We start from the raw sequence: 17,041 nt of genomic DNA on the forward strand, positions 1-17,041 counted from the left end.
GGACCTTACAACAGCCTGCCCAACTGATATCTGTCCGAAAATTTCCAGATATCTATGGAGCAGGTTTGAAAATCACACTGGACGAGGGGGCGCTGAAGCAGTCATCTCTCTACGGGTTGCCTTAAGCTCCTATCATCCTTGCTCCATCAGCAGATATCCATCAGAACCTAACTGGATTTCTATGATAGAGACAAATTCAAAAATGAGGTAGTATATGTATTAAGCATTTGCTGAGGCAAATTTTCTATACAGGACCTCTGTGCCCTCCTTCACCTGCCAATTTTATAAACATGCTCACTTCCACAACCACAGATGATGCACTTATTATCAATGCTTGCACTTGCAGAACTTTGCAAACAGTCATAGACATGGCATGATGGCAAATATAAAGAAGTCTCAGTAAAGAATAACCACAATATTATATTATTATGGGATAATGTAAACATAGAGTTTGCTCTGGGTCAAGTGGCCCATAAAAAAAACATGACAAGTAAAGGTGGCCATAGACATAACAATTACGATCTTTCTTGGAAAGGACCTTTCCAAGAAAGTTTGTTCGTTTCAATACACATGTCTGGAGCTGAATCGTCAGATATACAGGTAGAAACAATAGTATACTACCTGTATCTGATGATTCAACACTAACAATATCTGATGTTTGGGAGTCTTCAAAGGCACCTGATCAAAATTTTATGTCCAGCACGATCGACAAGTCGACCGATATCCAAGCCTTCTGCCAATATCGGTTGGCGCTTTTCCCACCATACACGCACCGAATATCGTACAAAAAATTTTTTTGTACGATATTATCTGTGCATCTATGGCCACCTTCACAAGTAATTAAGTACTGGATGGTACAATAAGTAAATAAGTACTGGATGGTACAAACTAGATGCTGTGGATTAACAGAACTAGAGCAAGATTTGAACTTGTGGTGTCAGATTTCACTTTGGGGGCCCCATTCTAGGGACATCTGGATCAGCAGTTAACACTGGCCGGTGTATGAACAGCTTTAGGCTATGAAAAAAAAAAGCACATTACTCTCTCACTGGGAAGGATGCCCAAAAAAGGTAGACCATTTTCTGGGCACCATCTAGTATTTTGTTTGACCAGGTTTCCAGTCTCCATTGTGGTAGCTTGGGCTCAATATTTGAAAAAAAAAAAAAAAGCTTGTATAGGTACATTTTAAATTCATTCATGATATACAGGAATAAGAAAGTGAGCCGTGGTGGTGGTGGTGGGGGGGGGGGCTGATGATGAGTAATAAATCACTGTTTCATATTTAACAACATTGCTTGTTTTGTGAATTCCAGAGAATTCTGGAATCACTCTCTTTCTGTGAAGCTGTGTTTGTGTCTGAGTGCATATCACTTACAGTAATTGCTATTACATACATCTCATTAAAAAATAATAAGCAACTATTTACTTATTTTAGACATCAACTACCTAGTTTATCTATTGTTCAACTTGGCCAGTTTTCATGTTGGGCAGAGAAAATTTGCTCGTGTGCGTCTAGTTTTGTTTCGTTATAAGTACAAGTAAAGGATTTGTTATCCTAAATGCTCAGGACCTGGGGGTTTTCCGGATAAAGCATATTCTCTTAATTTGGATCTTCATACCTTAAGTCTACTAGAAAATTATGTAAACATTAAATGATCCCAACAGGCTGGTTTTGCTTCCAATAAGGTTTAATTATATCTTAAGTTTGGCTCAAGTACAAGGTACTGTTTTGTTATTAAAGATAAAACAATTTTATACAAATAATGCACATTTTTAAAAATAGAATCTATAGGAGGTGACCTCTCCATAATTTGGAGATGTCTAGATAACAGGATTCCGGATAACAGAACCCAGAACAGTACAAACTACACAATGTCAAAATAAATCATTTATAGTAAACACAAAACAAATCCTTTCTGCATCTTCACAAGGCCCATGGGTGCTGAACTGTAATATTGTATATGTAAGTTTACTTATCTAAAACCTCAAAAACAAACACAAGATCAAAGCTGTGCACAAAAGAAGATCAAAGCCATGCACATCACCCTACCACCCGGGATAATAAAGACTGTGCCTCTATTAAATTAAAACCTAGAATGCAAGGCACTTTTGTTTTGAAGCCATAAATTAGCTCTGTCTCAGAATGTTTGATATCTTAGACTTAAAAAGTCTGAAGATTTCTCTAAGATGAAGTGGTATTGTGGCAACTTACCTTCTATCACAAACCATCTTCATTAATAGATATATTCACTTTCTAGATGTGAAAAGATGTGTACGTTTCTAATTCAATTCAAAACACTGTTGCAAATTGAAACCCTTAACTTTTTTGGAGTTTCAAAAGCTCAGAGACCTTTAAAAGCTACAATTTTTTTTTAAAAAAAAGCCACGCTCCCTCAGATACCATCAGAGATGGGACAGGTTGGACTTACAAAAAATCAGCATGGTGCATCAAGCTTGGTTGGGCTTAGACTGCATTAGAATCAGACAAGGTTCTAATCATTTTTAATCCGTGCATCACGATTTGGCAAAGTGTTCTTTTTTTATTCATCTTTTATTCATCTTAGAGGCAGAATTTGGTTGTTGAGGTTTAGAAACAGCTCTACATTATAGGGGAACTCCACCCAAAAACGGTATTTGTGCTTAATGAGAAATTGCAACCAAGCAACATTCCAGTAAACATTACTTAAATAATTCCACAGTCATTTGTAAAGATAATTTTCTTTCATTATGCAAAACTATTTTTGGGTGTGTTTATATAATATATATCTGGAACGGTCTAAATCCTAAGACGGACGAATGGCTAGTGTCAGAGGGTTGATATTTGTCACCCCCGCCCTCTATGACGCCATAACGCTATAGGGCCCAAGGCAGGATGGACTATAAGGGCTAATGGTCTACTGTGGACAATGGTCACTCATATAGCTTATACTAAGCTATACAAACAAAAGATCATCACTCTGTTACTTAAATTCCAGAGTGTCAGCATAACGCCAGCCTGTCTGGTGGGGCCCCTTTTTGCAGAAGTGCTGCTCAAATTACTGGAAATACCACAATGGCCTTGGTTAGCCAATAGCTGATTGCGAGGTTGTGGACCGTTGGAGCTAGGCACAGTATGTTACAACATTCTTTTGATAACATGTAAGACTAAGTAAATCATTTAGACATTAATTGTACAAGGAGGAGTCAGACTATGTATGGTATTTCCGTGAACTCCTTGTCACAATTACTGTAAATGCCTTCTGAAAGCTATATAACGCCTGGACCAAGAGGTGGGTCTTTGGTAAGTCCTTGGCTGACATTCTGTGTGTTACTCCAACAGCTTACCCAGACAAAACTGTTATGTTGTATTATGTATGAATAAATTGCCTGACTATTACTAAAGGTTTTCCTTTACAGAGTTTTGTCTTACACGAGGTCAAAATGGTACTACTAAAAATACCATCAGGTGGACATCACTTTTAATCTGTTCTTTGTAACCCTTATTGTTTGTGTTCTGCTGGGTGACAAAGAGTAACGGCTGAATTTGATCTTACCTTGAATTATTTTCTATCCTTCTCATAAGGCCAGCACAAGTACATTAACTTTATTGAACAAAATTTTTTTTTTTTTTGCTTTTTTTTTTATATACTAATGGGAGCAATTTTGATTGAGCATTTTAATATTCTGGTAGGGGATATGTTCCTACAGGATGAGCAGGGCCATCTTCATCTTTGTAAGCTGCCTTAGGAAATAGATGGAAAAGGAATCTCTAGCAGAAGGAATCTAGACAATGTCATGTCTGCACCCATTCACATTAAGTCTACATATACAGAAGGTGAGTTTATATTGCATGGACTAATCTGATCAAGAAGGTGCATTTCTGCTTAGAACCAATAAGACAGTTTTTACTCCAAATTAAACAGTTTAGGCAGAAAATGTCATTAGGTGTGTTTTAATACAGCCAACCATTATATAAACTATGCCTACCCTACATAAGTGTTAGTGGTTCCTTTCTATCCATTTCAAAAGCATATTTCTTTGCGAAAGAGCCTAAAAAGACCTAGTAAAAAACAAATACTGTGCTAAACAACTTACATTTCTTTTTGCTTTTCTAGGCTGAAGACCTTGCACTGCAGATCCTCTTCATCCTGGAGCTTCTTTGCAATTCGGATGTCCTTCTGAACAAGTTTGTTCTTCCGAATGTTAAAGGCGTAATGCTGTTCAACTGCATGATTGAGAGGGTATCAGTTAGTAGAGACAAACATCACATGCTCCCAGTTTAACTTTTACTTAGATAAAGTATTTTTTATATGGTTTTATCATCAGTTTAGATTCTACGATCTTGTGAGCAAGGAACTCTTAATTTATTCCCCTGCTGTGAATATATAGTAAGAGTATATATGATTGTGTAAATGACCTAAGCATTATAATAAATTAAGCCTATAAATAAAAAGATGATTTATACTAGTACACGTTCAATAATATGAAAGGGACAATCTTTCTAAAAAAAATACATTTATAAAGCTTTAAATAGTATTTCTATTAGGCAAACTCAAATAACTATACAGGAATAAAGAGTGGCATTAGAGTACTTCCATCTGTGTAAAGAACTTTGATGTATTACCCCATTCATTATCCTACATGGCAAATACAGCAAGGTGAAGATGGTTAACACATACAAGCAACGCCATGTGCTGTACATAGAGTTTTTATTATTATTATCTATCTCTGTGAATAAGAGAATAGTTGTTGGGTATCCCAGACAACTGCTGCTTAGGATTCCCAGTTCAGAATTAGCTTTAACTGACCCCACAAAACAAAATAAATGTGTGCCTGGTGTGATATGTAAATTTGATTATGATGTTTCCTATGCGACTTTATATAGCTGAAAGATGTAAGATTTAGATTTAGAAAAAGTGATTAGGTGAGCACACTTTTATGGTAAGCTGGAAATAATCAATCATTCTAATAACACCCACAATGGCTATTATTTCAAACTAATTTATACTGTATGATTCAACCAAATAAGAACACAATCCCATAAAAACTCTTTCAGTTACATGAGACCATACAAAGCATTATGTTCCAGTCTCACTCTTTACTGAGACTAAGGCATTCTCCAACCTTTACAACAAACTCTTGTAAGGCAGATGAGGGGGAGTAAGGATAGAAAATGTTCAAGACTCATGACCACTATTACATTTTTAAATTAAAACTAGCCATAACAACTAAACCCTTTTAATCATATAGAACCCTGCTTTAATGCCTAAGTTTGTAAAAAAAAACTTGCACTGGACTAAGAATGATCTGAGTGGTTTCCAAGAAACAGCAATTTTCAGGTATGTAAAAGTGGGGGTTTTACTGTACTGTTAATGTGCATTACTCGTTTTAAATGTAGACACGATATTTTTTTGGGTAATACATTCCAGCTCCAGAAAAAGAGGCAAATGGTCTTTAACTTACTTTCCTGTTCCTGCAAGCAGTGAGCCAGGGCACCGTCTTCCAGCACTGCAAAGTCACGGCAAACTGAAAAACAGAAAACGACAAAGCAACGAGCAAACATGAGATATCAGCATCATAAAGCAGGTGTCTTACGAACAAAAACATCTGCTACACTGATTATTTACATTTATGGCAGAAAGTGAATGAACTTCTGAAAGACCAGCAACAGACTGTGACAGAACAAATAAAAAAATGAAAAGACAGCTACAACATTCCTTCATTGCTGTGCAAATACAGGACTACACTGTACACACACTGTTTCGGTGCAGCACAAAAACAGCAGATATCTAAGGACCAGGCTAGAGTCCTAAATCAGGTCGGTTACGCACGGAATACCCTTGGATGTGCATGCAGTCCGCTGGTAACCTAACCCAACAAAGGTGCAGGCTTGATCCCTCCCACCTTCCCTTGTGTTTTTTCCAGTTTTTTTTAAAGGAATTGTTCAGTATAAAAAATAAAAACTGGGTAAATAGATAGGCTGTGCAAAATAAAAAATGTTTCTAATATAGTTAGTTAGCCAAAAATTTAATCTATAAAGGCTGCAGTGACTGGATGTGTAACATAATAGCCAGAACAATACTTCCTGCTTTGGTTTACACTGATTGGTTACCAGGCAGTAACCAATCAGTGCCTTGAGGGGGCCATATGGGTCATAACGGTTTGCTTTTGAATCTGAGCTGCACGCTGAGGATAAATTGCAAACTCACTGAACAGTTATGTCCCATGTGGCTCCCCCTTCAAGTCACTGACTCAGAGTTAGAGAGCTGAAAAGCAGGAAGTAGTGTTCTGGCTATTGTGTTAGACATCCAGTTACTCCAGCCTTTATGGATTACATTTTTGGCTAACTAACTATATTAGAAACATTTTTTATTTTGCACAGCTTATCTATTAACCCAGTTTTTATTTTTACACAGAACTGTTGCTTTAAGTTTTTTTGCAAAGATTCCTGGCCAGAGTGATGTCACTTCTTGTCAAATGTGACGGCACTTCCAGCTTTGCGTGTCCCCCAGGTTGGAAGGTTAGTTGGCCTATCGCGGGTCGGGTAGCGGGAATATGCGGGTCAAACTGCAGGTGCAAACCCAGGACGCAGAACTCTAGACCAGGCTTAAAAGGATAGTTCCCCTTTATGTTAACTTTTAGCATGCTATAGCATGTCTATGTCTAGCAACTTTGCAAATGGCCTTCATTTTTTTATTATAATTTTTATTATAATAATAATAATAATAATAAATGAAAACCAATAAATAAAATGAAAACCAACTGCAAATCTTCTCAGAATATAAATTTTTATGTGATACTAAAAGTTAATTTAAAGGTGTACAAGGCTTTTATTTAGATTCAAATTAAGGTTGTTGACACAATGTGTATAGCATCTGTGAGACAGTTTATTTAAAAGTTATTAGAACTTAAACACATTGATTGCTTATAACCTGTTTGTATTTAAAGCTTTTACGGAAACTGGTGAAGTGAATCGAACAAGTAAATGCTACTACCCTGGCCCTTTATAAATCCCTTCTACAGTCCCAACATACTTAGGTGTCTATGATGGCTGCATTGATTAAAGTCCCACCGGAAAAATCCTATGTATATATATTTATATATACACACATTCATGTGTGTGTTTATGGGCTCACTGATCCCTATTGCTGTTAAGCTGCTGCAGCAATACAACAAATATTTCTGAGGCTACAATGCTTAACAAGAAGCAATAGTCCTGGCATACAAGGTGCGGATCAAACATGGGAAAATTCCACAGCTCTGCTAAGTTCTTCTGAAAATAAACATTATAGATTTCTGCACTAGCTGAAGGCAGATGTTATGTCAGATCATGCCCAAATGTACTAATTAAAGGATCAAAAAAAGATTTGGCTAAACACTGCCCACCAGAGAATATAGTGAGATCATGGAACATACAAATAACTGCCATTTACACTCACTTTGGAATCACACATTAATTCAGTTATAAAAAATATGGCATTTTAATTAAAGGGGCAGTACCATGTTCATGGAAGGGTTTTTTCCCCCCTCTAACACTGCAGTACACGAGAGAGTCAACTATAATGAAATCACAAACTGGAAATAAATGTTTGTTTATAATGAATTGAAATATAAGTGGGCAAAAGTAACATTAGCTTGGGTCTAGGTTGGTAGGAACACCCAAAACAGTTTGTTGCTAGTGTTCTATAACACAAAAAAAATGGAAATAGTTACATTACTGCACTGTTGGCTAAACTTGCTGTCCCCACTGGCAAAATAACAAATTCAGTAAAAGGGACTTAAAGGGGTGGTTCACCTTTTAAGGAACAGTAGCACCAAAAAAATTAAAGTGTTTTAAAGTAATGAAAATATAATGTACTGTTGTGCTACACTGGTAAAACGACGGCATTCGCTTCAGAAACTCTACTCTAATCTGCCGTGTGGCCATGGGGGCAGCCATTCAAAGCTGAAAATGGAGAAAAGGCACAGGATACACAGCAGATAACAGATAAGCTCTGTAGAATACAATGGGATTCTTCAGAAATGATCTGTTATCTACTGTGTATCCTGCATTTGAATGGATGCCCCCTTGGCTGTACAGAAGCTTGTTTATATAAACCATTGTTGTGTCTCTAAAGCAAACACACCAGTTTTTCCAGTGCAGGGCAGCAATACTTTAATTACTTTAAAACACTTTAATTTTTGGTGTTACTGTTCTTATAAGTTAATATTTAGTTGATTAAAGAATGAATTCCTAACAACTTAGAAGTTATTTTAAAGGTAGACTTCCTCATGTGCCTAACTAAAGTGTTGTTACTGGTATTTCTGTGATAGGAGTTTTCTGGTTGTATGTGGGATCTGTATGACTCTGCCTATTTCCTATATTCAGCTTGTCTTCTGCATGCCCTCCTGTCCCTGAACTGTCTCCATCTAAACATTGGGTTTATTATCTAAAATCTGAAAATTTCTCACAATTTTCTTAAAACCATTTCGACCAAACTCCTATCCACATTTTTTCCATATTTACCAATAAATGAACTTGAAAAAAATCTGGTGCAGGAAAAGACCAAATTGTATGATTCTTTAAGATTTGACGCCCAAAAACTCAAATTTTTCGGGATTATTGCTGAAAACCACAAATTAATCGGATTATTGTATGAAACCCAGAGCAGATCATGATATTGTCCAATTGTATATTGGACTTCTGACAGACTTCTACATGACATCCTCAGGTTTGAGATGGAGTACTTTTTTTATTCCGACTTTTAGCAGCATCGTGTATAATAAATCACAAAACAATTCTCCGAAAAAAACAATTTGCTCAGAAAAAATTGTTTTCCCCTTTAAATGTCTGACCAGAAAAAAATTGGACTTTCAAAATTAACCCCCGTTATGTCTGTCCCAGGACCTTGCTGCTCAGTCTGGAGCCTACACCCAGCCTGGCTGCCCCTACAATCTGGTTACTACAACACCAAGCCCAGGGGTCACGTAATATAAGCATGAACTGAGAGTTACAGTAGCACCTGAAGCTTGTACTGCCCCGTCTCTTCCTGGGTAAACCACTACTGATCTTTAAGCTTTGTTTCTTGAGGAAGAGTTTAGTGAACACAGAAGATTCTGTTTTAATAGTTAAATGGAAGCTGTCTGAGAAAGAAAGAGGCTGATCTGCTTAGGAAAGATGTGAGAAAGGTTTCTAATTTTTTTCCTACACAGAAGAACATCAGAGCAGATTCTTTATTTCTCCTGACAACTTCCTTGACTACTTGGTGGTCAGACTGGTGGGAAAATGACCAGCAGGTGGTGCTGTTGTAACAAAATTCTTTCATATTAGCAGTACATGTATCCCTTAATATCTTGGAATAAAAACAAAATAAATAATGAATGTAAATGACAAAAGTGCTTAGAATAGCCCCTGTCAGTTTTACATTCACTTATTTTAAAGGTTTACTTATCCTTTAATCTATTTTCCAAACAACTGTGTTCCAACACTGGCACTTCGTATCAGCCGCTGACAAAGCACCAAACCAGGGAAACAGTCTCAGCAAAAGACAAATTTCAAAGACAACACTTTATAGGAGAGAGTGACTGGAATCTTAGTAAACTGGGATATATTTAAATAAATATTTCTCTTTTACCTCTCTTGCCTTGAACCAAGGTCTGTGTGCTGCCTCAGAGATCACCTGACCAGAGATACTACAACTCTAAGGGGCAGATTTATCAAGGGTCGATTTTAGAGTTTGTAAAAACTCCCATAAACTTCCTTGAACTCGAAATTCGAAAATATCAACCAATTGAAATTTATCAAAAAATTTGAATTTTTCAAACTCGGGTGAATGGGATCGACCCGCAAAATTCAATTTGATTCCAGTTTTTTCTCTGAAAAAAAAACTTGATTTGATCCCAGGACGTCCCCCATAGGCTAAAACAGCAATTTGCCAGGTTTAAGGTGGCGAATAGTCTAATTTGAAATCTTAAAGGACCAGTACATGATACATTTTGAAAATCAAATTCAATTTTTTTTTTAAAAAACTTCTAATCGAATTTTAACTATTCCCTAGTCGAATTCCACTTAAAAAAAAATCAAAAATTCAAATTTTCACTTCAACCCTTGATAAATCTGCCCCTAACTGTAAAAGGAAGAAGAGTGGAAGCAACAGACAGAACTTTGTCTAATTGTCTCATGTGACCTAACATGTATGGTTTTGTGCACAGTGAATCGTATGATCCCAGGGGGCAGCCCTTATTTTTTAAAATGGCGATTTTCTATTTATGATTACCCAATGGCACATACTACTAAAAAAGTATATTATTCTGAAAATGGTTTATTTACATGAAGCAGGGTTTTACATATGAGTTGTTTTATGGAATATCTTTTTATAGAGACCTACATTGTTCAGTGGGTAAAGTTTTCCTTTAAGTGTCAAACACTACTGCCAGACCTCTGACGGGAAATATGGATAGAGGGAGCATTCTGTCTATCTAATTATTTAAATTAAGGCTAAGGTCACACTGGGCGATAAGTCACCCGCGATTTATAAAATAAATTCGGGGCGACAAGTGATCGCCTTTGTGCAGAAGGAAAGTTTAAAGCGACTTTTACCAGGAAGCGATTATTATCCCATAGTGCTGTGCGCTACGTCTTGCCTCGCGTGTTTTGTTTGACTGTACTGGTGCGGCCTCTTGTAGCGTTATTACGTAACATCTTGACGTCAGCGTGAAAATTTCCATATTATCGCGGCTACTATTCTTTGTGTGTGTTTATTTGTGGGAGTTTTCTGTGCTTCTCTATGTACATGCTATTTATCACCTATCGCTCCAAAAAGGGTCTCTGCGCGTTTTAAAGCTACAGGCGATCTCAAATTGCGCTGTGTACATATTAGCTTGCGATTAGCATGCACCTTGATGTGTCGACAAAACGAACGACTTGTCGCCAGGATTCGCTTTTAAAAATCGTGGGCGACTTATCGCCCAGTGTGACCTTAGCCTAAGGAAATAAGAAAAAAAAACCTAAAGGTGGCCATATAGAAGCACATTATACACCTGACTGCCCAGATACTATACACGTGATTGGCCACCAAGAGTTAAAAGTAAAAACATGCGTCACTTCCTTTTGGTCTAATGAAATAAATGTTCAGTCAGGGCAGATAATCCTTTGGAATAATACACCGGGATCACAGGATTATTGGTCTATATGGCCTGATGACTGGCCATTCATGTCCCGATTGTCAGGCAGTAAATTATTCTTATCTTATATCTTTTCAGCTGGCCTTTAATTTTTAGAGGTTTTAAATTATTTGCATTCCTCTTCTGCCTCTTTTCAGTTTTCTCATGGGGTCGCTGAACCCAGCAGCTGGAAAACTACCAATCTATACGGCTACAATTTTTTTGTTTTTACTCTTAATTCTTTATCTTTCTATTCATACCCTCTACTATTCTGATTCCAGCCTGTCAAGTCACTGTCTTGTTGCTAGGACCATATAAACCACATAGTTTTTGAGATTTCACACTGTAGAGCTGCTGAAAAAAAAGCTAACAAATCAGGTATGTGTTTAACAAATTTACAAGTTTATAAAGCATACTGTGATTTTTCATTGCAAAATGTTCCCCTCAACTAAGCCAAATGACATTATTTCCTGCGGGGTGTCAATATGATGCCAAGACTGTGTCCTACCTGCTAACAGATTGATAACGGAGAACGAGCTCAAATTTAATTTAATTGCAAATATTAATACAAATATATAGGCAACTTGACAAGTTGGTAACATTTTCCCAAGTAATGTCAATTCCATAATGTCAGCAGAAAAGAATCTTAAATCAGGACAGAACATTCTTTCTTTATGCCATTCGTGAAAAACAACGCATGATAAAATTGCCCCATAGTGTAAAGACTGATTTAGACCCCTGTGTTAATTGTTGTATGATCGCACCTGTCCTGCCAGTGGGTAGGGCCCCAATTACACTCTAATATATAACTGCAATAAATATGTAACTAACCAATAGCAATTTAGTGACTAGTTTCAGTTACTGATGAGTAAACAACAATCTCCTATGCATTTCATGACTAGATACATGTTTATTATCTACATGAAAAATAATTCCTTATCAGTGAACACAGGAAATGTATTGTTTTTATTAATCACTATTCAAAAGTTATAAGTACCTGTACAAACAGAGATGCTATTTTACTCTAGCTACACATTGCCTTTCTAAGAATAGCTAGTTTTCACTCAATATAAGAGAATAAATCATCTCTATATGAGAGGGCTCTGGGAATTTGGGTCCTTGGCCGTTACTCAACAATAATTTCCCCCTCCTACACAAATAAGTTTAGCAAACTAAAGGAAGCATCTTTTGTACTTTTAACATTACTTAAATTATTTAGAGATCATTTAAGACAAGATATTTTGTACAAGAAGGCACCAGACAACAAGAGGGGTTGCATAAATAATTACAACCAATAATAACCTTTTATCATGCAATAGTTGCAATGTTTTTTTTTTTTGTTTTTTTTTTTTAAATGTGTCCTTTGCTTCCACCATGTGCTCTCTTTTATGTCTTAACATATTGAGATACATATGCTGGACAAAATATGCACATAAACACCTACACGGACAAACCGTCTCTATCATTCAGAGCTACAAATCTTCTTACAGGCTACAGGTAACTGGCTTCATGCTTAACTATACAGTTATTTTGTTTAACATGGGAAATAGTACATAAATCATTCCTGATATTAGTATTTTCTAATCAAGGCCCTTTGTTATATAAATGCAGAAAATACCAGAATGCTCTCCAACTGTGACTCCCAGAATGCTAATTCTGATACTCCAGACTTCCAGGCTACTCCCCTGTTGAGCGTGTTCAGTAATGAAAACTTGCCGGAAGCTTCAGTTGAAAAAGAATAACCGTGTATTGTTGGCTGCAATTTCTGGCAGAACTAAGTCTGATTATCTAACTATTCATAGAATTACAGAAAATAAATGCTCCTGGCCAGTTAGTCTCGACACAGCTGCATGCAGTAGTAATATTTCCAATAATATCATAAAGGCAGGACTCCACTACTTCTGTATAGTGCTGTTAGTTCTATATAGAGTTGGAAGTGCATCATTCAGTGTACAGTGAGAATCTTATGGGAAGAATTATGCAATTAATTATTAGAACTTATTTAAATCTACTTACTGACTCTCAGCCTGAATAGTCATGACTAATTCTGCAGTTCTCTCAACGATATTTACACATATAAGGTGCCATTTTTTAGCCTAATAGTCATTGCTTTCCATGACCTCACCGGCTGGTGAGGCACAACAGAACTAAGGAGACAAGCATATGTTTTTGAGACAAATATGGCAAAATAAGGGCCATTTTTCTGGTGGATTAGCAAAAATAAGTTGGAGGAAGAGAAGAAAAAAAAAAAAGAAGGGACTTAGCTCAAGTGGGTATTAAAAAATAAGAGATGTCAATCATAAATCCAGACATGAGGTCAGAAGGACCTGCCCTTAAGAGCTTACCCTCATGTACTGCAACTCATGGCCAGCAACTCCAATACTAGTTACACTCAGCATATTTATTTATACGAGAGAAGGAATAATGCCAAATAATTTTACAGTATATCTACCATTATGCACCCCTAATTACAAAGCAAGGCAAATTAATTTTATCTACCCCTGTGAATTATGAAGCAAAAACTTGTAGCTTTTGAGCTTCAACAATTTATGGCACAGAAGGGGTAAACATTTTATAAATGTAAATGGTTCTACAGAAATGTAGCTCTTTTAATCATAAAAGTAGTTAATTACTAATGGACTCAAGATTTAGCTAAAACTGACCTTACAAAGAAACAGCTTTGGTGTGAGTGCCCATACATTTCCAGGTCAGGTGATAACCCCATACACATACCTTACTAGTTATCACCTGGCATGCATCTCAGTTTCGAACTTTGAAAGTACTTTGAATAGGCAATTTCGGATTAAAGGGGACCTGTCACCCTAACAAATAATTTCAAATTCTTTTCTATCATGTTAGTTGAGCAAAATGAACTTTACTTACACTGTATTTATTATTTAAATTTTGTTTCCTTCTGTTTTGGAATTATACAATCACAGCAAGCAGGCAGCTGCCATTTTGTGGACACGGTTATTAAGGGAAATTGTGTATCACCCCAAAATCTTGTGTATGCACCAGAATGGGGGACCTAATGTCCATGTGCAGGGCCCTACACAATTATAGAGCCTGAGGAGGGAAGGGGGAATGTGAGAAGAGCAGTGACATCTAGGAAGTGCTGAATGGAAAGTGAAAGTAATTGACTGCCCCTCCTCTATGCCACGGGCAGGGGCGGGGCAGGTAATAGTTGATTGACAGTTTAGATATTTAAACACCTTTATAACAGGTATGGATGTTTAAAAGAAAAGAAAATGTGGGGTTCCATATTTAATTTGGAAAGGACTTTCATTATGCAGTTTTTTATGTATAGGTGACAGGTCCACTTTAATTGCCCAAGCAGCAGTGCGCAGAAGCCTGTTGACCGGAAACTTTTATAGATTGCCCTATCCCTTTAGATCACTTTCTATTCAAACAAGCATTCTGGTCTGCCAGCATCTCCCTTGCATGAGGGAAGCATCAGCCAATTTTAACCATCAATTTCTGGGGGAAAAAGACCAGAGGCTTCTTGAGTGGGCAGTCCAAGCAGTGCTACAAATACATATGAAAATGAAAAGAAGTATTCAGAGCTGCAAACAATAAAAAAAATAAGTGTATGCTAATGCTCATTTGTCAGTCGTTTCCGTAGGTAGAGTCTCATAGTCAAGTCTGAACATGTTGTGTGCACAAGCTTATTCATTTTTTTTAATTTTAATTAACTTCTCCATCAATTCACCCACACACTTGTTCTTCTGAATTAAGCTCAGGTGCATATTTACTATTTTGAATTCCTACCACTACTCACATGAATATCATATTTATCCATGAAGCTGTGGAGCTTGATTGGTAAAAATAGGGATTTATATCTCAACGAAAGTACATTTGCTTATGATGACATCACATTTCCTGGGTTGATACTGTACAGTACCATTACGTTGTAATTATTTAAAGTTGTTACTACATTTGTTACTACTATACTTATAGAACATGCTCATCCAATCTCAAATCCAATTACAGTACTTAAAGGAGAAGGAAAGCTAGCAAAGCAGTTTATTGCCAATAGATTAGCCACAATAGTGCAAGCTATAACACTATTTACTGTATTCTGTAGAATGCTTTACCATACCTAAGTAAACAGCTCTAGAAGCTCTCTCTTTTGTTTAGGATAGCAGCTGCCATATTTTCTTGATGTGACATCACTTCCTGCCTGAGTTTCCCTGCTCACTCATAGCTCTGGGCTCAGAATACAGCAGGGACAGGAGGAGGGAGGGAGAGTGTAGCAAACTGAGTTTCTTACCCAGAAACACAGAAATTCTCTGCGAATTTGTGTCTGGGGAATTTATTTGCCCATCACTAATTACAAGTATTTAGTGCGTTTAATTTTAGATATCAATTTTCTTTACAGGGCATCAACAACTGCAAATTTTTTTTAGGAGATCATTTCTCTGACAGCAGTAGGATACTTCTCCAGACAGCACATTATTCATGGCTATTACATTTGATTTCAGTGAGTCCCTGTGCTTCTCTCTTAACTGTCACTGTCTGGGCATTACATATACTGTAAATAGGATTCTTTTGCATTTAACATTTTTAGCTAAAGTGCAGAGCATAGTATTATATCTCTTCGACTATATAATCACCAAAACATTACATCACATTATACATTAAATCAATTATTTTTTTAAATAAAAGTTGCCAATGCCATTTATAGTTCTCAAAAACCACCATAATATCTTATTTACTTATTATAAACATTATTCCTGGCTAATTAATGCCATTAGACCTTTCTTAGTTATCTGTACTTTAGTTACCTTTCTCAGAATCAGTGGCATAAGCAACCATCAGTGTGTTACGTTAAAGAAACAGTTCAGTATAAAATAAAATCTGAGTAAATAGATAGGCTGTGCAAAATACAAAAAAAAAAAGTTTCTAATATAGTTCATTAGCAAAAAACGTAATCTATAAAGGCTGTAGTGACTGGATATCTAACAGAACAGAACAGAATGTAACCTTACTGCTTTTCAGCTCTCTAACTCTGAGTTAGTCAGTGACTTGAAGGGGGGCCACATGGGACATAACTGTTCAGTGAGTTTGCAATTGATCCTTAGCATTCAGCTCAGATTAAAAAGCAGTTATGACCCAAGTGGCCCTCTCAAGTCACTGATTGGTTACTGCCTGGTAACCAATCAGTGGAAACTAAGAGAGCCGCAAAGCAGGAAGTCGTTTCTGGCTATTATGTTACACATCCAGTCACTCCAGCCTTTATACATTACATTTTTCGCTAACTATATTAGAAACATTTTTTATTTTGCACATACTATCTACTTACCCAGTTTTTATTTTTATACTGAATTGATCCTTTAAGAAACAGATGGTCACATGCTTAATTTGGCATGAAAAGTTTCACATTAAACTATCTCGAACTTTTTACCTGATGAAGGTTCCTTTCAAAAACATGTTGTGCCAAGTAAATAACTAAAGGTAATGCACTCTGTTAGTTGTTCATGTTTCTGATTTCTATGTAAATGCAAGAACAGTGGCAGTTCGGGACAGCCATGTTTCCTAATGATGCTTTCCCTTCTAGACTGCTTACACTGCATTTTAATGAAGATAAAATAAACACAGGAAACTTGGTGAATATAAAAAGCCCAGAATATATTACCGGTATATAAAATTATTCCATCCAGCACAGCAAACAGCTCATGGCACTAGTAGCATATTCTCTACTTACAGAGAAGTGCGGAGTCAAGCCATGCAGCTTGTCATTTGAATCCGCAAGCCATCACAGGAGGTTTCCATGAAAGCAAAAGGCAAGCTGCACAGCAGAGTATGGATGATCCACTGGCCAGAAAATATGTGGGGATATATAAGGGATAAAAGTGAGCACTTTATCAATGATCTGTAAATTTTACCAAGCGGTAATGATGGTTACTGCTCCTTAACATGT

General features: G+C 36.7%; 1 protein-coding gene across 3 annotated transcripts in view; it reads right to left on the reverse strand.

The window, feature by feature from the left end:
• Positions 1-17,041, reverse strand: part of XB5818699.S (provisional ortholog of coiled-coil domain containing 50 S homeolog) — a 74,022-nt gene that overhangs the window by 38,987 nt on the left and 17,994 nt on the right. For all 3 annotated transcript variants that reach the window (XM_018226932.2, NM_001092756.1, XM_041570496.1), the window contains 2 exon segments: positions 5,443-5,505; positions 4,075-4,204 (listed from right to left, as the gene is read on the reverse strand). In XM_018226932.2, the coding sequence (XP_018082421.1) occupies positions 4,075-4,204; positions 5,443-5,505 (193 nt within the window).

This window comes from Xenopus laevis, chromosome 7S (genome assembly GCF_017654675.1).
Source record: "Xenopus laevis strain J_2021 chromosome 7S, Xenopus_laevis_v10.1, whole genome shotgun sequence".
NCBI classification, from domain to species: domain Eukaryota; kingdom Metazoa; phylum Chordata; class Amphibia; order Anura; family Pipidae; genus Xenopus; species Xenopus laevis.